Source organism: Monodon monoceros, unplaced genomic scaffold (assembly GCF_005190385.1).
Source record: "Monodon monoceros isolate NGI ecotype Baffin Bay Population unplaced genomic scaffold, NGI_Narwhal_1 Super_Scaffold_4, whole genome shotgun sequence".
NCBI lineage: Eukaryota > Metazoa > Chordata > Mammalia > Artiodactyla > Monodontidae > Monodon > Monodon monoceros.
This window is the reverse complement of record NW_021703781.1, coordinates 38558761-38580891: the sequence shown is the minus strand read 5'-3', so window position 1 is coordinate 38580891 and position 22131 is coordinate 38558761. Positions and strand designations below refer to the sequence as shown.

The 22131-nt window shown below is 33.6% G+C and overlaps 2 protein-coding genes across 3 annotated transcripts in view; one reads left to right on the top strand and one right to left on the bottom strand.

Annotated features, from left to right (window-relative positions):
* Positions 1 to 2613: 2613 nt before the first annotated feature.
* IPMK (inositol polyphosphate multikinase) overlaps positions 2614 to 22131 on the bottom strand; it is a 39213-nt gene continuing 19695 nt past the window's right edge. The window contains exons 4-6 of one of the 2 annotated variants that reach the window (XM_029245473.1): positions 18524 to 18696; positions 6313 to 6394; positions 2614 to 5079 (exon numbers count right to left, since the gene is read on the bottom strand). In XM_029245473.1, coding sequence (XP_029101306.1) covers positions 4457 to 5079; positions 6313 to 6394; positions 18524 to 18696 — 878 coding nt within the window. In that variant the 3' untranslated portion in view covers positions 2614 to 4456. The remainder of the gene's footprint in view (positions 5080 to 6312; positions 6395 to 18523; positions 18697 to 22131) is intronic. The other variant, XM_029245474.1, reaches the window with a different exon arrangement.
* On the top strand, positions 9281 to 9883 carry LOC114908819 (40S ribosomal protein S27-like). The gene has a single exon (XM_029245476.1). It carries the CDS (start codon positions 9578 to 9580, stop codon positions 9830 to 9832), a length of 255 nt encoding a protein of 84 aa, XP_029101309.1. The 5' UTR covers positions 9281 to 9577; the 3' UTR covers positions 9833 to 9883.

Genomic DNA, 22131 nt, shown 5'->3' with positions numbered 1-22131 from the left:
CAACCCCTGCAGTCCAAGAACCCCCCCATCAATAGTACAAATTACAAACACATTTTTAAAAAAGACATTGTTTAGACATTTAAACCAAAGTAACTTTGACTAAATACATTCATTCATCAAGTACAATAAATTTAGCATAGTCACTAATAACACACAATTTTAGGTGCAATTTCACATGCTTTCATATATCTTCCAGTTCAATTCCCACAGTAAAGTGTCTTTGTGCACACCATATCCATTTATATGCAGGTGCATCATACATCATACTCAAGACTATTTCACTTCATAATTAAACGTGTTAATATATATTGTAAGTGAATACCAGGCCAAAATTTAACCTCAGTGATGACAAATTTAACAATTAAAAATACTCTTTACAGTATATTCTAATTTGTTTAATCGCATGAGTACTATTTCCTCTTACTAAACACTATCAAAATAAGTAATAAGAATTTAAATATTAACTCCAGAAACATGGAGACTCCAACCTTCTTAAAATATTAACGAGCATTTTAAGTAACAATACAATCATTCTATAAGTCAAAAAAGTAATTTCATATTCATTGCCAAATTTAAAATACAAATGATTTGAAGATTGAGCCCTAAAATATTTGCAGTAAATTGTAAAGTACAATTTTTTAAATGTGCAGTAATTTGCTTGTGAATATGTAATGGAATGTTTTTCACAGTAATGTTATGTTAAAACACTATTCTACATGAACAGTCTAAGTAAACGTACCTTTACCAGCAAAAGTGAAAAATTAAGGCCTTCTAATGCTATCTATAATTATTACCTGAACTCAAATGTCAAATAGAGGTTACAATGCTGCAAAGTATTATTTTTAACCTCTTTAACATATTGTTAGTTGCTTCACCTCAACTCAATTATTACCTTATCTTTACACAAAGTTGAATGCTAGTTAACTTTATTATCTTTAAATAAGCATTTCTCCATATCTCTATTTTAATTTAGCCCCCAACCCACCCCCATCTAGAGAGAATGCTGGAAATGTAAGGGCTTTGCATCGCAATTATATATTCAGGGGTTAAAAATGTCACATTTATATTTCTGAATGAACTAAGATGCCTGGCCTCCATACACAACATGACTTGTTTTCCTAAAGCATTAATAGACAATTGCAACCTCTTTACATGACCAAATTGACTTTTTTTTAATTGAAGTCTAGGCTATGAAGACATTACAGGATATAATGGAAGGATAACCAAGGCTACAAATATATCAAATCAAGGTTAAAGGCACTGGATAAGGAAGATTATTACAAAGCATTGTAAACAATTTTTAAAGCAAATCAAGTTTTAAAGTATCAAATGCCAAACTACTAAGAGCAAATGGTACTAAACTGATGACAATGCTTTAAAATAGTGGACAAAATTTCTGTAATTTCACAAATAAAATTCTTTCATTGTTCTACCATTTTCTTTCATCCTACATCATCTTTAATATTCCAAGTCCTAGAAACAAATATGTTTCCAGTTGCATGAAACAAGAAAATGGCAACTGCGATATCTCTGAAAATTAATTCTATCTTCTCAAGTTACATTATTAATTTGATGTGTATACGGTATAGAGATATGAAGAACATCATCTTGGAAATCATAAAATAGTAAATTATACTCAATTAAAATCATAAAAAAAGATCTTATTCAGTTGAACACAATCTAAAGTCCCACAACAGCAAATTGTAGTGTAAAGAGGCATAGTAAGTACAATTTCCAGACACATAAAACAAATAACGAATACTGAGCTGAAAATACCACATGCTCCATGTTACAGTCATTTAATACACACATTTTCACAACTGTTTCTTGAAAAACTATTCAGATAAAATATTTAGCATTTATTATCAATTTTAATTTATTTGAATCTATGTAACTTCATCCATATTAAAATATCAATTAATGTAAATACTTTATTATAAAACTATTGTACAATTTAAATTTTTATTAGAGAAATGTATTATTCACTATCCACAATTTCTTAAAGTCCTTTTCATGAGTGCATTCCATAAGAAATACGCTAAAATCATTTATATTTCCTAGGGGGAAAAAACTACGGAATCCTATTAACCCAAACTATATCCTTATTATTATTTCTTGAACATTTAAATGTTTAAATATGCTTGGTGAATAGTGATCATTCATTCCCACAGTGGTAAATTTTAGCATAATGTTAAATGACTGGACTAGACAGTAAAATAGTCACATGTAGATAACACAAATAGATACTTGTTGTTACATGTAAGCTTACTTATAAAGTAACATAAAATGGGCATTGTATAACAGTGAAAAAAAATGTAAACAAACAGAATTAAATGTGAATCCCTTCCCTGAAGAACAAAAGATAAAAGTGTTTCTTGTTTTATTAAAACAAAACATTATCTATTGTATCAAAAAGGTAAGACACTGATTATACAAAACTAAATTTCCAAATATGGATAAAGAAAATGTGGAACTGATTCACACTTTATTGAACTAAAATGCACAAAAAATCTGATAATAATTAAATTTATTAAATTCATTGTACATATAGGTTGATACCACCCCATACAAAAAAAAAAAGTCTCTTGTTTTGTTAAGATTCAAAATAGTGTTTAAATTATATGAGCTTAAGATTTATTGAACCACTATCCAAATAACAACAACAACAAAAGTCTACACTGTGGGACAAAAAAAGTAAAACTAAAAAATTTCTATTAACTATGAACTTGAACTTCATCCCCATTTAGGCAGCAGAGAAAAATATGAAGTCCTTATGGAAAATACCTACACTGACTCTAAATAAAAAGTTTTAAATAATCAAATTTTGCTATAACAAATGCATATGAATTTTAAAGGTATTCAGGCCTAATAAATTTACTAAGCACAGAATCCATAGGGCATTTGTTACTTTTTTTTGTGCTCAGGTACTTGCAAAAGTACACTCAGAGAGGGTTGGGAAGGTGAGATAAACATAAAATTGTGATACTTTCCTTCACACTAAAAAAAGGCCCTTGAATTTAAAAGTTTAATTTGCAATTTTGGGGGGAAAACAGTCTAACAGTTCACAAGTCTAAAACAATTTCCAGGAATATGGCAAAACTGTTAACTACTTAGATGTTTTATTAGTGAATCAAAGTGCAAGTAATGAAAACATAAACATTTAACATATTTGCAAATTTAATTTCAAAGTTCTGAATGTTTCCAATAACAAATAACTAGTTATTTTTTAAAAGGGGTGGATGTGAAACAGAGATAATACTTACAAATCTAATTTTTCCAAGAAAAATAGTACTGCCCCCCCTTCCATGAAGTTAAATTATAATTTCTCTCTTGAATATGATATACAACTGTTTTAAGTAAGAATGAAACAGAAGCATGAATTTAGACATGTACCAAACTCTGTATGACGTACTAATATAGACACAGTATTTTTGATAACACTCACAATACTGGATGTTGTCCTTCACTGCTTATTAGAATTCTGAGAAACACTTTTTAGCAACATATATTCATACCACTGCTTAACTAAATGGGGACACATAAATACATGAATTGTAAAAGAAAAAAACTCTCAAAAGTTATTTAAAGGAGAAATAAGAAGAGCTTCAATCATCCACCTTTTTGAAGCTGCAGTAAAAGGTATTATATGGTTTATAATACTTGTCACAATGTAGTAAAATTCCAATTTTCCCATAAAGATTTTAAAAGAAAAACATTTTGTTCCTTGCAAATAACTTCTCTCTTCCCTAACCTTGGCAAGACTAATTCTTAGTGCGCTTAATGTCAAGATTTTTGTTGTTGTTGTTGTCCATTTCAATGATCTTTTTCAAGAAGTATTTTGAAATATGTATATAAATGGAAATTAAAGTGAAAATCTGCTTTTGGAATACAATGATTCTAAACCATTTTACTTCTAAGAAGCACCTTTTGATATGCTGGTCTGAACTTTTAATATAAAACCGAAACAGTACTTATTTCTGTAGAATTTTCTCCAGTTTTAATAACTTCATACATAGCAATACTAAGGATATCAACCTGTGCTTTCTAGATTTTTGAAAGTGTTCTAATAATGTAATGAGTTTAGATATGGCTCATTGTCAAGGATGGGTGGACAGAGATTTCACAATGAATTGGCTACAGAAAGCTAACTAAACTCGTAATGACTGAATAATGGTTTGCATTTTGCTTAAGCCAAATAGATGTTTAAGCCACGTACCACCACATTCCCTGCTTAACATTCCTAAGTTTCTTTATTGTTTATAGTTTTCTAAAGAACAAATAATTAGTTTTCCTGAGTAAGATTATAAAAAAGTTAACCCTTCTACCAAAAGTATAAAGACAAATAAAATGTAGACTCACAATACAAATTTTTTACACAGCATTACAAGTGCAGAGTTATTAACTGCTGCTCTTCATTATGATTGCCCCACCCCTTTAAAAGATTGCAGCAAAGGATTCAATTGTCTAAAATACTCTGCAGTACAGTAATTAAATGCTTTAGCCCATAAACATATCCCTCATCTACTGTGTTGCTAGGGAACACATGAGCAAAGTCTATCATTCGCACTTCTACTTCCGCAATCTCTTGACAACCAGTGGGAAGATGGTAGAAGACTTTTTCCAGTTGGGAAAGTACGTTTCCATTTAAATGTTCCTGTGACATGCTTTTCCACCCATTGTCTTGCTCTATATTTTCAACTTTCAACGAAGTCTGACTGTGATGCTTTTTTGAATACATTTTTCTGTGGCGAGCATACATTTTGGACAAGCTTTTGCCCACTGAAGCCTCTATTTTTCCATTCGCTGTGGAACTTAACACATGAAAGTTATTATTGTACTCTAGTACATCTGTGTCTGAGAGCTGTCCTTTGGACAAAAACTTTTCTGCTAAAGTTCTGTCATTCAATTTTGCAGTAGTTGGCTGAGATGAACCTTCATAAACAAACAGTAATGAACTTGCATAAAAGTTAAGCTGCTTCTGGCTTTTAAACCACTGCAGAATATTCTCAATCTTCTGAATACTGGCAGCAATAGCATCTTTTCTTAAGCAGAATCCATTATGAAAAAAACGGGAGACTCCTATAAAAAGGAAAATACTAGCATTATATTGAAATTATGAAATAACTATCACTTGGGAAGTAATCTCATCTTAGATACAATTCTTTAATTTTCTCCCATCAGCCCCTGCAATTAAGTGAACAAATAAGAATTCTAGTCAAACACAAAGTCTTGGAGCTCAACTTAATTTCTGGTGAAGATGTTCTTGCTAGAAAACATATAAATGACACATATGTAACATGAAATACCTTATTTAGACAAAAAATTTACTACAGGTAGACTGCTAGTTTAGTGCTCTCTCTACACATTCTCTTAAGGAACAGGATTCCAAGATTTGCTTCATTTGCTATGAGGAATTTTACAGTAAGATTACATATTTGTTAGAATCACATTCAAGAACTAATCTAGAACCTTGAGTCAAATCATAACCATTTTTAATGATGTCAACAGCCCGTTACCAAAATACCAAACCATAACTGTACTTAATTTATGTTCTCGAAAATATTTATTAAATCAGTCTTTTCACAAAAGTTGAGCTCACTTTGGGGACTAGTACTACTCCAAGTTGAGTACGTTATTCAAAATTGAGACGTTTACATGTTTTAACCTATCAGATTAGGCCCCTTATAAAATTATTTATGCATATTTTATCATATTGGGGAATTTATGGATACATGTAATTAAATTTTGCTGTTCCCCTACTTCGGGACAGAAACTGCTAAAAAATAGTCATATTAGCCTGAGAAATATTTTAATAAAGAGCCAGTCTGGGGATTTCCCTGGCAATCCAGTGGTTAGGGCTCCATGCTTCCACTGCAGGGGACATGGGTTTGATTCCTGGTCAGGGAAATAAGATCCCACAATCTGTACAGCATGGCCAAAAACAACAGCCAATCTGAATATTAGCTTGCTATTGGTTAAGTATACTAAGGCAAATACTAATTGTTAAGGGCACACTATAGATGATTATTTTGTATACATAAAAATTCTTCAAACTATTTACATCACTCTTAAGTTCTGCCCCATCTTGGATAGAGCTAATAATAAACTTTAAAAGAATATTATTTCTGGAAATCTGTGCTATCACTGCTTTTATAATATCTTGGCCATAAATATTTTAGAAGCATATATGTTAAGACTTTATTGTGAACTGAATCATTATACCAAAGGAGAATGAAAACTGAAATCACTTTAGAATTATTTTGATAACTGTGCAGTAATAAAAGCAGTAAAGTATGGTTTTTCAATCCTTACCATCCTTTAGAGTTTCTTTTGTTAAGCTTCTTCCATAGTGCTGGTTTTGTGTCTCATAGCTATCAGAATGAACATGATAAACCTGTCAGAAAAAAGCACTGAATATTAAATACTAATACTCCTTGACCCAGGGCTGGGAGTGAGGAGCAGTGGACGGAATCCCAGCAATGCAAGGATGGTTAAAGATGGGAAGATCTACTCATATAATTCATTCTAATGGCGTTAAGATGAAAAAAAAAAATCATATTGTCTTATCATGCTGAAAAGGAATTTAGCAAATTTACATACACTATCAATGAAAACTCTTTAAAAAGACAGATGAGTACTTCCAATATGAAAAGAATTATCCATCTCAATCCACCAAAAGTTAGCCTCAAGTTTAAAGTAGAAATAAGGAAGCATCTGTCCTAAAATACAAGAAACTTCCACAAAAAGTACTTTACCACAATGTGTTTTATCATCATTATTACCTAATATTGTTCTGGAGTTTCTAGCAAATGCAAATAGATAAGAGAAAGAAATAAGAGGCATAATAATTTGAAAAGGCGGCAACAAAAATATTACTCTTTGTAGATAATGGTTGTATATTGGAAAATCAATTTAAAAACTAACAAAAACAATAAAAACTTGAAATGGTGACAGTACAAATTAGTAAACAGAAAATAAGCTTTCATATATACAAACAACTGGCTAGAAAATGTAATGGAAGACCCTACTTACAAATCAAATAAAAAAGAAATAAAACATAGGAATAAACTAAAAAAGCCTAAGATCTATATAAAGACGTCTTTAAAACACCCCTAAAATATACACATAAACACATACCCATGTTCTCAGAAAGGAAGATTCAACATCATAAAAGATATAATTAATCTAGAAGTAAAATCAGATTATAATAAAACACCAACAATTATTTTAATCATATAAGCTAATTTTAAAGTTCATATAGAAAATCAAGAATTGCTAAGGAAAATCCAAATAAGATCAGTAAGGAGGGACTAACCTTGCCATCCTACTAGATATTAAAACATATTTTATTTATACTTTTTCCAACTTTATTGAGGAATAAATTACAAGTATAATTGTATATACTTAAAGTATACAATGTGATTATTTGATATACATATACATTGTGGAATGATTACTAAGATCAAGAAAATAAACACATGCATCACCTCATACAGTTAACTCATTTTTAGTGTATGTATGCAGTGAGAATGCTTAAAACCTACTCTCAGCCAGTTTCGAGTATACAATATCGTATTATTAACTATAGTTACCATGCTATACATTAGTTCCTCAGAACTTATTCATCTTATAACTGAAAGTTTGTACCCTCTGACCTACATCTCCCCATTTCCCCCTTCCCTAAATCCCTGGAAACCCCCATTCTATTCTGTTTCTATGAGATCAGCTTTGTCTTTTGGGTTTCTTTTTTTGACTCCACGTATAAGTGCTACCACACAGTATCTGTCTTTCTTTGGCTGGCTTATTGCCTTTAGCACAATGCCCTCTGGTTTCATTCATATTTCCTTCTTTCTCATGGCTGAATGATATTCCATTGTTTAAAGAGGCACATCTTCTTTATCCATTTATCTTTAGACAAACACTTAGGTTGTTCCGATATCTTGGCTATCGTGAATATTGCTGCAATGAACACAGGAGTGCAGATATCTCTTTGCGATAGTAATTCCATTAAAACGTACTTTAAAATCAAAAACATGAGAAGCTTGTATGTGATAATGGTATTTTAAACCAGTAGAAAAAGATGGATTATTATTAAATGGTGTTAGTATGATTAACTAGTGATCTGGAAAAAACAGGTTGTATTTATAACTTATACCAGGATAAATTCCAAATACATCAAAGATCAAAATGAGCAAAATAAAATGCCTCCCCACCCCAAGAAAGAAGAATCCTTGAATAACTGATAACTAGGGAAGGCATTTCCAACTAAAACTCAAAAATTTCTACCACATACAATATGTTTTTTAAAATGTTCATAGTGTTTTTGCCATTCAGAAATTGAAAGACAAACAGAGAAAAGGTATTTGAAATTTATATGATGAACAAAGGGCATGTTTACTCTTATGGGAAAATGAACAACATATCTGAAGAGTTCACTGAAATCAAACAGCTCTCAAACATACCAGGAACACAGCCTACCCCAAAATTGTGGCAACCAAAAATGCCTCCAGACACTGCCAAATGACTCCCTGGGGAATAAAACTGCCCCTGGTTCAAAACCACTGCTCTAGATATCAGGCAGACTGCCAATATCTACCACAATTATAAACGCATACAAGCTCAGCAATTCCCCTCTAGGAGCTTATCCCATAAATACCCTAGCACACTGGTGGAATGAGGTAGATCTCCGGTTAGTCATTTGTAACATTACTTGTAAGAGCAAAAGACTGGAAACAAGTCAAAGGATCCATCAGAGTAAAATGGTTAAACTATAATACTGTGCCACTATGGAAAAATCTTCATGATATGTTAAACAAAAAAAAAAAGGCAAGATACAGAACAGTGTTCAAAGTAGGTAGGTTTTGCAATAAAGGAATACATATATGCAGCATTTACTTGTATATGTTTAAAATACTTCTGGAAGGATACACTGGAGAAAAAAATCACTATAATATAGTATCCTGTGTGCAAAGTGACTTCTCACTGTATATATTTCTATACTTTTTGGAGTTTGAGCCATATAACAATGTAGCTCATCAAATTTTAATTAAATATTTTTTTGTTTGTTTTTGTTTTGTTTTTGTTTTTTTTGAGGTACGTGGGCCTCTCACTGTTGTGGCCTCTCCCGTTGCAGAGCACAGGCTCCGGATGCGCAGCCTCAGTGGCCATGGCTCACGGGCCCAGCCGCTCCGCGGCATGTGGGATCCTCCCAGACCGGGGCATGAACCCGTGTCCCCTGCATCAGCAGGCGGACTCACAACCACTGCGCCACCAGGGAAGCCCTAATTAAATATTTTTAAGAAGCATTAAGAATACATTGCTTTAGGGACTTCCCCGCTGGTCCACGTACTCCCATGCAGGGGACCCGAACTTGATCCCTGGTCAGGGAATTAGATCCCACATGCCACAACTAAAGATCCCATGTGTGCCACAACTAAGACCCGGCAAAGCCAAATAAATAAATAAATATTTTAAAAAAGAAGAAAAAGAATACACTGCTTTAGAAACTGATATTTTATAACTTTCAGTCTGCTTCACTTTATTCACTTTCCGACGGTGACGACCTCCCCACGAGAACATGCCTCTCGCAAAGGATCTTCTTCATCCCTCTCCAGAAGAGGAGAAGAGGAAACACAAGAAGAAGCGCCTGATGCAGAGCCCCAATTCCTATTTCATGGATGTGAAATGCCCAGGATGCTATAAAATCACCACCGTCTTTAGCCATGCACAAACAGTAGTTTTGTGTGTTGGCTGCTCTACCATCCTCTGCCAGCCTACAGGAGGAAAAGCAAGGCTTACAGAAGGGTGCTCTTTCAGATGGAAGCAGCACTAAAAGCCCCTGGAATCAAGATGAATGGGAAACCATCCCAATAAACACATTTTGGATTAAAAAAAAGTTAAATTAGAACCGTGTTACACCCACTTACAGCCTATTAAAGAAAGATAATTTATCTTGAACAAAGTGTTACTATGAATAGAAAACAGCATTTCATAAATACCAAAATTACATTTGACTACAAGAAAAACTATTTTTATAAGAACAGTTAATCATAACCAAAATGTGTTTAAAAAAATATACTCATGTTCTCTATGCACAGAAATATGTGTAAAAGAGGATTTTCAAAGTGACAGGTATTAACTAATGCTATGTGGCAATCATATGGCTATATACAAATGTAACAAATCAATATGTTGTACAACTCAAACAAAGACAATGTTATATATCATTTATGTTGCAATAAAAAAGGATGAAATTGAGAAATTAATAATCTGAGGAAATATATTAAATAGACACAAAAAACAAGTGAGAAGAATTTTCAAATACCCGGTCATGTAAACTAAAACCTAGGAAATGTACCAAAAAAGAGGATTCTCAAAATTGTCACCATTCTACTATTCAGGGATGTATTTTCTGAGCTAAGTTAGATTTCACATATGAAAAATCTAAATTTCACAAATAGACTAAAGCTAATTAGTTTCAGTGGGACTCCTTTATTGATATTCTCTCTTCCTCTATTTACTTATTTTTATTTATTCATTTATTTTTTTATTGAAGTATAGTTGATTTACAATGCTGTATTAATTTCAGGCATCTCTATTTACTTCTACTTTACTAGTTAAAGCTAGAATATAAAGAGGTCTGAGAATTTCTTCAGTCTCTACCAGTCCAGTCTTGGTCAATCACAAAGATATCTGTAAATCAAAAGTTACAGGGCTTCCCTGGTGGCGCAGTGGTTTAGAGTCTGCCTGCCGATGCAGGGGACGTGGGTTCGTGCCCAGGTCTGGGAAGATCCCACCTGCCGCGGAGCGGCTGGTCCCGTGAGCCACGGCCGCTGAGCCTGTGCATCCGGAGCCTGTGCTCCGCAACGGGAGAGGCCACAACAGTGAGAGGCCCGCGTACCACAAAAAAAAAAAGAAAAAGTTACAGTACCACCTTGAAAATATTTTTAACGGAATGGTAAGCTGGAAGACATGAGTAGGACAGAATAACAAGCAAAAAAAAGCTCCAGCACTTCCTGGATCATATGAGTTGCTTATTTTACAGGAACTCATGTCAGAAGCAAACCAATTCAAATATCTTTAGCAAAACACATTTCCTATTAACTCAAATCCTACTAATGGAAAAAAGAAATTTGAAGGGTCACTGTTATCCACTATTACAGAGGAAAAAAAGGTATACAAAAAAAGAGTCCGATTTTTAGACAATGTGATAACTAAAGATCAAAAGAGAAGAATCTTTTCACCCAGTAATTAGGAATCAGTGATTAAGAAACGTGACTTCTCAAGTGCAAATATTTCTTTGTCAAAAATTTAAGTTATCGCCAAAAATATACTGGAACATCCAAAATTAAATCATCTAAAATCTTGAATCACAAGTTTTATTTTTGTTTTTGTTTTTTTTTTGCAGTACGCAGGCCTCTCCCTGTTGTGGCCTCTCCCATTGCGGAGCACAGGCTCTGGGCGCGCAGGCTCAGCGGCCATGGCTCACGGGCCCAGCCGCTCCACGGCATGTGGGATCTTCCCGGACCGGGGCACGAACCCCTGTCCCCTGCATCGGCAGGTGGACTCGCAACCACTGCGCCACCAGGGAAGCCCTTGAATCACAAGTTTTAAAGAAATTTCAGGTAACTTTCTACAAACTGTATTTCAATTACCTGTGGTTAATAAATATAATAAACCCCTACAGTTATATAGCATGTGTTTTCCGAGTCAATACAAAACTGGAAAATTAAACAACCATTCAAATAGTTAACCCAAAAGGATGCTATGTCAAAAAGCCAGGAAGTCCCAAAGCAAGCTGCTGATATATTAACTTCTCTCAAGTTTGATACTCTAAGCTAAAATACACCCCACCTTCCTACATATAGTATGCTCTAGTCACCTTACATAAACTCCTATTTCACAATATGCTCTGCTTCTTGGTTTTCTACCTATTATTTTCCCCGTTGCCAGTTCAAAATACCACCTTTTCCAAAGGCACTCTATACTCCTCTTTTTGTGACTCCCTTGTTCTTATAGTTCCTATTCAGTTTCTATCTCTTTTGTTACACATATCTTAATAAATCTTATTAAATCAAAGTGAGTCTTATCATCTACACCATCTTGGGATCAAGGAAATAACAGTATAATTGCTGACAGTCATTTAAAAATAAGGAATTCCTAAATTGGCATGTTCTTCTACCCACCAAACCTCTTCCTACTACTGGTTAAACATAACAGAAAAGTATGTTAAAACTGATATATTTGATAAATTTCAGTCTATTCAGTTATATTAAGGGTTGTTTTTGGTTTGGTTTTTTTTTTTTTAATTTAAAGGCAGGACTGTCTTGAAGGAGAATTTTTTAAATTTGGAACATTCATTCTAAAATTATTCAAGTCTATCTTTATTATTAGTCTACAAACCCACTGTGATTAAAAAGTTTAATGAATTTACCACCTACTAAAGAAATAACTATTTGAAAAAAATCCTAACATAACTCCTACTAAATTCAAGGTATGTCTCCCAATTTTAACATTCTAGAATAACATAATTAAATTTATATTCACATTCTCATTTATTATTTCACACTTCAATCATATCCTTTCTCAGATAAGTAAACAATATGTAATTATAAACTGCTAACTACTATATAAAGGAAGCCATGAAAACAAAAATAGGGGAACCCAAATTGATCTACAGATCCAAAACTATTCCTTATACCAAAATCCCAGCCAACACTTCTTTGCAGAAATGACGAGTTGATTCTAAAATTCGCATGGAAGTTGAAGGGACCCAGAACAGCCAAAACAATCTTGGAAAAGAAGAACGAAGTTGGAAGTCTAACAATTCCTGGTTTCAAAACTTACTCCAAAGCTACACTAATCAAGACAGTGTAGTTCTTGGGAGTTCCTCGGCGGTCCAGTGGTTAGGACTAAGTGCTTTCACTGCCGTGGGCCTGGGTTCAACACCTGGTCAGGGAACTAAGATCCCGCAAGCTGCACGGCACAGCCAATTAAAAAAAAAAAAAAAAAAAAAGACAGTGTGGTTCTGAGAAAATATCTGCAAATCACACATCTGATAAGGCGTTAATATTCCAAATATATAAAGAAGTCAGACAATTTGATGGGACAATTTTTTGATTCAAAAATGGACAGAGGAACTGGATAGATATTTTGCCAAAGACAACATTCAAATAGCCAACAGGAACATCAGAAGGTGCTCAACATCACTAATCATCAGGGAAATGCAAATCAAAATCACAAGATACACTTCACACCTGTTAGAATGGTTATCATCAAAAAGACAACAAATAACAAGTGTTGGTGAGAATATAGAGAAAAGGCAACACCTGAGTACTATTGGTAGGAATGTAAACTGGTGCAGCCACTATGGAAAACAGTATGAAAGCTCCTCAAAAACTTAAAAATAGAACTACCATTATGATCCAGCAATTCTACTTCTGGGTATACACCCAAGAAAAAGGAAATAGGATATCGTGGTGCTATATGCACTCCCTGTTCATTGCAGCATTATTCACAATAGCCAAGATATGGAAACAACCTAAGTGCACATCAATGAATGAATGGATAAAGACGTGGTGTGTACACTCATACCTCGTTTTACTGCACTTCACAGATACTGTGTTTTTCACAAATTGAAGGTTTATGGCAAGCCTCCATTGAACAAGTCTATCAGCACCATTTTTCCAACAGCATTTGCTCAGTTCATGTCTCTGTGTCACATCTGGTAATTCTCGCAATATTTCAAACTTTTTCATTATTATTATATTGTTATGTTATGTGATCAGTGAATTTTGATGTTACCATTATAATTGTTTTGGCACTTTTTTAGCAATAAAGTATTTTTAAATTAAGGTATGTCCATTGTTTGTTTAGACATAATGCTATTGCATACTTAAAAGATTACAGTATAGTGTAAACATAACTTTTATATGCATTGGGAAACCAAAAAATTCTTGTGACTTGTTTTATTGTGATATCTGCTTTATTGCAGTGGTCTGGAGCTGAACCCACAATACCTCCAAGGTACGCCTGTAAATAAACAATGTAATATTATTCAGTCATGAAAAAGAAGGCAATCCTGCCATTTGCAACAACATAGATGGACCTTAAGGGCATTACGCTAAGTGAAATAAGCCAGATAGAGAAAGGCAAATACTGCACAGCATCACTTATACATGGAATCCAAAAAAACAAACCAAACTTATAGAAAGAGAGAGTAGAAAGTGGTTACTAAGGTCTGGGAGGAGGTGGGGGAAACAGGAAGAGGTTGGTATTCATCACTCAGTTGTAAGATGAATAAAGTCTGAGGGTCTAATGTAAAACATGGTGACTAAACTGATAACACTGTATTGCATAACTGAAATTTGCTAAGAGGGTAGAACTTAGAACTTAAATGTTCTCACACACACAAATAAAAGATAAATATGTGAGGTGGTGGATATGTTAATTAACTAGATGAGTGAATCCTTTCACGATGTGTATGCATATCAAATCACCACAATGTTTACTTTAAATATCTTTATGTCAATTATACCTCAATAAAGCTGGGGAAAAAAAGACAGTGTGGTTCTGGCATAAAGATAGACAATATGGATCAACAAAAGAGAACTAAGAGTCCAGAAATAAACTCTTACATTTATGGTCAGTTTATTTTCAACAAGGGTGTCAAGAGCATCCAGTGGGGGAAAGAATGGTCTTTTCAATAAATGGTGCTAGGACAACTGAATATCCATATGCAAAAGAAGAAGTTTGACTCCTTCCTCAAACCACACCCAAAAAACTAACTTAAAATGTACACACATCTCAATGTAAGAGTTAAAACTATAGAAGAAAAATAGGAGTAAATCTTCATGACTTTAGTTTAGGCAATGGTTTCTTAACTATGACACCAAAAGCACAAGTAACAAAAGACAAAAAAAAAATTAGACTTCAAAAATTTAAACTTTTATACTCCAAAGCCATTATAAAGAAAGTGGAAAAACAATCCACAGAAAAAACCCAAATTAAAAATGGGCAAAGGATTGGAATAGACATTTCTCCAAAGAAGATATACACATGGTCAACAGCACATGAAACGAGGCTCAATACCATGAGCCATTAGGGAAATGCAAATAAAAACCACAATGAGATACCACTTCACATCCACTAGGATGGCTTATAGTTAAAAAAAGAAAAAGAGAGAAAGAGACAGTAACAAGGTTTGGGTTTTGGGTGAGGATGTGGAGAAACTGGAACTCCTATATATCACTGGTAGAAATGTAAAATGGTGCAGGAACTTTGGAAAAACACTTTGGCAGTTTCTGAAAAAGTTAAACTTAATCATAGCACCCACCAATTTCAAATTCAGGAACTACCCCCCCAAATAAAAACATAACGACTTGTATATGAATGTTCATGATAGCATTATTAATAATAGCCCAAAAGTAGAAACAACCCAAAGTTGACCAACGAACAAATGGATAAACAAAATGTGGTATATCCATACAACCATAAAAAGGAATAAAATACTGATTTATGCTAACACAGACAAACTCTGAAAACGTTATTGAAAGAAGCCAGTCACAAAAGACCACCTATTGTATTACATGATTCCATTTATATGAACCGTCCAGAAGAGGCAAAGCTATAGAGTCAGAAAGTAGATTAGAATTGTCTATGGCTAGGGGGTTGGAAGTTGGAAGGAAATGAGGAGTGACTTCTAATAGGTACGGCATTTCTTTTGGGGTGATGAAAACGTTCTACAATTGAATATGATGATGGCTGCCCAACTCTATGAATATACTAAAACCAATCAACTGTATACCTTAAATGAGTGAATTGAATGGTATATAAATTATATCTCAATAAAAATGTTATTAAAAAATATAAACAGAGGAACCTCATTTGTCTGGGGAAATGACACAACACAGTAGAGCAAAATCATATCTTAAAGTCAATGGAAATCCACTGAAGAGTTTTTAAGCTGGGGAATGTCACAAATAGATATATATTTTGCAATGTTTGGAGAACAGACTGGAAAAGAGCAAAACTGAAATTGAGAGTTCAGTAAAGATACTAGTCTAGAGAGGAATAATTCTGACAATGGGACTCAGGTGCTTGGGAATTAAGATCAACAGGATCGATGGATGGCTCTGAGAGGTGATGGTACTGTGAGGTTTCTCACTCGTAAAACTGGACGTATGGTGATGCCATTTACTGAGACAGAGAATAACAGGTTTGCTGCTACTGTTATGGCTGTTATTTTGCAAGACAGATCTATGTCAGTTTTTTACATATTAGTCCTAGATGTCTTTAAGTTATCCAAGTAAAATGTCTAATAGGCTGTTAGCTATATAGATTAGGAGATCAAAGAAAAACCAGAAACTGAAAATATATGTTTGGGAGTTATCAGTGTAAGTGAAACTGAACCAATGAGAACAAAGGACACTACCTAGGAAGAAATAAAAAAGAGAGGGAGGCAGTAAAATGGAACTAAGCGGAATCCCTCAATATTTAAAGAACAAACAGAAAGAAATGAGCTGGCAAAGAAGACTGCAAAGTGGTCTTAGGAAAAAAACAAGGGAGGGTGTAGTGTTATGGACACAAAAAGGAATGTTTCAAGGAGGACCTAGTCAGTGTTGAAGGCTGCTTTTCAAAGTGAAGTAAGGTGAGTAATGAAAAATGCCATTTGGATTTAGTGACATAGAGACGTCATTAGGGAACTTCATGAGACGCCAATCTAGTGGCATGATGAAGCCGAAGCCAGACTGGAATGGGTTGAAGAATACTGAGTGGGAAGTAAGGCAAGAGAAACAAATGTAACTAGTTTGGGTGCAAAGGCGAAACAATTTAAATCCATTGCTGGAGAGCAGAACAGGATAAAGATGGGTTTTGATTTTTTTTTTTTTTGAGAGTGATTTGAACATATTTAAAACAAAAGGAAAAAAGAATAAAGGAAGACAGAAGTTGAAGATATAAAAAGGACAAGAGAGAATCAACAGTATTAGGCTCCTGAAGAGGTGGGAGACAATGAGATCCAGAGGACATAGGGAAGGGCTGTCCTTAGGAAGATGGAAAATTCTTCAACGTAACAGGAAGGAATAAGGAGGAAATGAAAGCACTTGCAGGTTAGGTATGTACATCTGTTAGCAGGAAATTAAAGGAAATCCTGTGTGATGGCTTATTTTTTCTGAAGCAGAAGGAAAAGTTATCTGCTAAAAGAGAAGGAAAGCAGGAGGGTGAGAGATTTGAAAACAGTAAAGGTTTAAATAACTACCCAGTCAGATTCCTTTGAGATGTTTATTCCATGTTTGTTTTACCATTATTCCACTACCCTTTTCCCCTTTACTATATACCCACATTTAATTAGAGTTTTCTAAAATGAAATAACTGTGTCAATAATTTCTTTGGTTTTATTTACAGACTACCAAATTCAACTGTGCTGTTTTAACTATCACAGTAACAATTCATTTATAATGCTTCCTATTAACTCTCCTGTTTAAAACTCAAAAGGAAGACTGTATATCATCTTACATGATAAATTTCAAAATGACCCATTATGTTTTTATAGAAGCAATAATTTATCATATATACAAATTTTACCTCCAGACATCTAGGCATACCATTTATTTACAGGATTTTATTCCACATTCTTAACTGTGGCATATTGTTTGTGAAGATGGCCTCAACATCCTTGTGCACACTGCCATTTGTATTTTGACTTCCCTATTCCCACCATCAGAAGTGGGGTCTTCTTCTCCCTATCAATATAGACTGGACCTATGATGTACTTTGACCTATAAAACTCCATAGAAATGACAGAAAGTGACTTCCTAACCTAGATTTTAACAGCTCTTGTAGCTCTCACTCTTGCCTTCCTGGAATGTAGCACACGAAGAAGCTCCACTTAGCCTTCTGGAAGATGAGGAACCTCATGGGAAAAGGCTCAGCCAACAGTTAGTATCAACTTGTAGACATAAGAGTGAGGTTATTTAGACCACCAAGCCCCAGCTGAGCCATCAGATGAGTGCAGCCACAAGAGGGAACCTGGATGAGATCAGAAGAACTGACCACCTGAGCCCAACTCAAATTGCCAATCCAGAGAAACATGAGCAAAGAAAATAACAGCTTTAAATCACAGTCTGAAACAATAAGCTAATGTTTAATTTCACTTTTCTGTTTTAAATATACAGAAAAATTACTGAATATATAAACTTAGCACTTTTCTCGTGGAAAATCATAAATAATATCACATTCACTTATCATGTTACTTATTTTGCACCTAAACTTAAGACTTCTTTAATACAAAATTATCAGAGTCAGAGCCTTGAGGTTAAGCTATTCATTTACTTATTAATCATGTTCTGTATATCAGAATAATTCCTGACACTGCCCACATACCAGTGAACAGAAGAGGTAAAAATCTCTGCCCACACTGGGGAGTTATGGATAACCTAATACCAAAATATATGTGACATCTATAATTTTCAAGGGAAGAACATGTAACAAGAAACGTGTGTATTACACTAAAAATCACTCTTACCCTCATGCCAAGCACCAAGAACCCAATCTCTTCCATTAATGGGTACTTGCTGACCTGTTGCTGAATCTTCTCAGATGAAGCAAAAGGATCATAGCTTTTCCGCCCTATCTTTACATCCATTATACAGGGCTTATTAAATTTATGGGTCACATCTTCCAGTTTTAGGTATAAATCTGTTATTAAAGAAAAACTCTAATTAGTAATAGGAAAATATATTACTACTCAAGGAAAAACAAAAACGAGGAAATCTTAAAACTGAGAAAAAAGTTAAAACAAGTCCAGAGTCAACAATTATTATTACTCCACCTGAAGAGAGAGAGAAAAAAAAAAAGACTGACCAACAAATTTATAACAGGTATAAATGTCACAGAGAAACTCTTGCAGGAGATGGAATAAATAATATTCAACCATAAACAAAAGGTATGAATTAGATATAAGGCTTCCAAGGACATTAAAAAGGCAATGAGATTATTTTAAAGCTGTCCCAGAATACATTCTCCTTTTGAATATAGTTTATATCACATATGCCTCAGCAGATATCAGTATTTTAATAATTTTAAGTCTTCATTTAAAATTAGTAATAGGAATAAATCCTTTCCACAGAGGACACAACAGGTATAGGTTAAGAAAGGTAAATCAATCCAAATGATGGTCACTGCCAAATATACGTTCTAGTCTTACTAGTCCCAAAGGAAAAACAAATATCCTGCTTTTTAGAACACAAGAAATCCTCAAAAGTTCATTTGTAAATAACTTTGGCATCCTGTATACATCTTCCCTCAGAAAACTATTATAAATGGAGATTCGAGTAAAAAAATAAACATCCCAGTTATCACACACGGTAGCTGACCTTATAGTTTTAGCTTGAATAAGAGTCCAGGTGCACTGAGGGACAGAAGTAAGGAAAGAAATTCTTCCCCCACTTCCTGGGTGAATGAGTCTTCCCAAATAAAGTTCTGAATGAGATCGTAATTTTCAGTTACGAATGTAATACGAAGCACTTCTCGTAAAAACTTTTCCTCAAAGACAGAAGAGATTATATTTTCTTTTTATCAAAGTAACAAGGTTTTACTTCTTTAAAGTAAATAAAATTTAAGTAAATAAATTTATTTTTAAAAATTTTATCTCTTGGTGAAAGGAAAATGGCAAGTGGGAGGATTATAACCTTGTAGAACTAGGTGAAGTCAAGTGACAAAAAAGGAACTGCAGCCTAAGAGACCAGCACTGGCAGAAACAAGAAGGAGCATGTCACATTTTAAGAAAGTTTCTAACAAATGGACATCTTCAACAGGGTAAGAGAAAGTAAAAGGTCTGGACACACACATGAACCTGCCGACAGTGAAGGTAATGAGACAAGAAGGAATATCCTGATCAAGAAACTGGAACCCACCCATTTCTGTGCTTTAAAAGATAACCACAGGAGGGGATGAGAAGAAGAGAAAGGATGTAGCGCAGGACAGGCCCCTTCAGGTTCTCTCTTCCCAATTTCAGCTACCTTGAGCAAAAGAGAAGGAAACAAATCCATCCTCTCCCTAAAGTTATATAAAAATTTCAGTAACTAGGCTTATATTTCAAGTGTCAGAAAAGACTAATTAGATCCTAATATAGTAAATCATTAGCATTCACAAATTTATCATCATTAATTTCCATAACTCAAGAAACCCTAAAAGCCTTACTGAGGTGAGACTATGTATGGGAGTATAAAGATAGTGTGTAAACCTAGCTATCACAGCATCTATAGTTCAGTGTAGGGTTATTATTTTCTACTTGCCAATTTGGTAGTGATTAAAAACAAAAAATAACCTGTTTGTTGTAATAAGAAACGTCAGAAGCTAGAGTAGAGACTTTGCAAACTGCATATAAAATCCCTATTTTTTCCTTCTCTTGCGAAGGAGAAAAATACAAATGCAAACTTTCTTTATAGTGGGAATACAATAAATGTTTGCTGAAAGAATCAATGTTTGCCCTTCTCATTCTTACTGCCCAGGGGAACTCTGGGTTTGGCCTCCTGATCCTGTAATAAGTTGAGACATTCCTTCGGTAAACAGGCTTAAGTATCATCGATTTTATTTGACATTTATTTTGACTAGGCAAATGTTTGTCACTATCTTACTTTCAGGTTCTTGATATGTTTTATATGATTGGAATTACCAAATAACTGCTAAATTATTGATTATTAGCGTTAAGTTAATAATCATTAAATTAAGGCCTACTGAGAGTTGGTTTAGCGTATTCTTTTAGTTCTCTGGCCTTGATTTTTTTTAAGTGAAAAGATTTTGAGATTCTCGTTTCTCTTTCCAAGTTATTAAAAAAAAAATCAAAATCTACTTTAGAGATGCAGTTTTAAAAACAGAATATGATGTTATATATCTAACAGCTTGCCACAACTGCTTTTGAATAAAATAGGTAAATAGGAAAATGAGGCATGACCTGAGCACTGAGATCTAAGCTGATATTTTTTTTTACAGGTTATTATCACTAGAAATTAATCTGAATACTAATTCCCTCTGAAAAAATGCTATTAGCAAATTATTTCAGTAGAAGACAGTTCAACTCAAAGTAGGTCAATCTCAAGACTTAATAGCTTAAATGACCAAAGGCATTTTACAACAGGGGAGGCTCATTTATAAGGCAATGCTACAGACTGGATAACAAAGGACACTTTCAGCTAAGCCCCTCTGGATATAGTGGAACAATATTTTTCAATCTTTAGGTATGCAGAAAATATGTTCTAAAACTCCGTCACCAAAATCTGATGGACTAAGAATAAGATAATGTTCTATCTGGAATAGTTTAGGTTCATTGTAACCAAGGTCAAATAAATAAATTAAACTATATTAATATGATGTTTGGAAAATAATTATGACTATTTGATATGATGTAACTTGTAAGTAGAGACAGATTTTTGAATACTAAAAAATGAAGAGAGCTGATTTTTTCATATATACACATATACATGCATGTGTGTATAAATCATAAAGATAGCAAAATAACTACATTTACTTTTTTAAATTCTTAAAAGCTCTATTTAGGACAACAGATTCTGATGAAGCCAGTCTGTCAGAGGTCTAAGGACTGGCATTTGTGAACCTCGGAGCTAAAAGATATTCTATTAAGCTTAGTCTTGGTATTTGTATAATAAATAATAGGACATCTATTTTTCACAAATACATGGATCTCATTACAAGAGGTCACACTGACTAGAAGTATAGTTTAGTTTAACGGGCTGTGGCCATAAGGGATATATCTGTTATTTACATATTAATTTATGGAAAATATATATAGAATTTCCATAGTTCCTTAATTTTTTGAGGTAAAAATCATGAAAATAACTACCAGGTATTCTAAAATACACCACTTCATGCTGTTATAAGCAGACTATTAAGTAAGACTTCTCAGTGGCTATACCAATGGCATAGTTAACATGCTCAAAATATTTATATATTTCATGCCGTTGATGATAGTATGTATAAGATTACACAAGGTTACTATGAATGAAAAAGCTTTTCTATTTTAAAATATATTTTCTATTTAAATATATGCGATTAAATATAATTATCTTAAATATTAATATAAATTAAATACTTACATTGTTTTCTAATACATTA

Bases quoted from the DNA above. Each gene is read 5' to 3' on its own strand.
- LOC114908819 (XM_029245476.1), top strand. From the start codon at position 9,578: ATGCCTCTCGCAAAGGATCTTCTTCATCCCTCTCCAGAAGAGGAGAAG.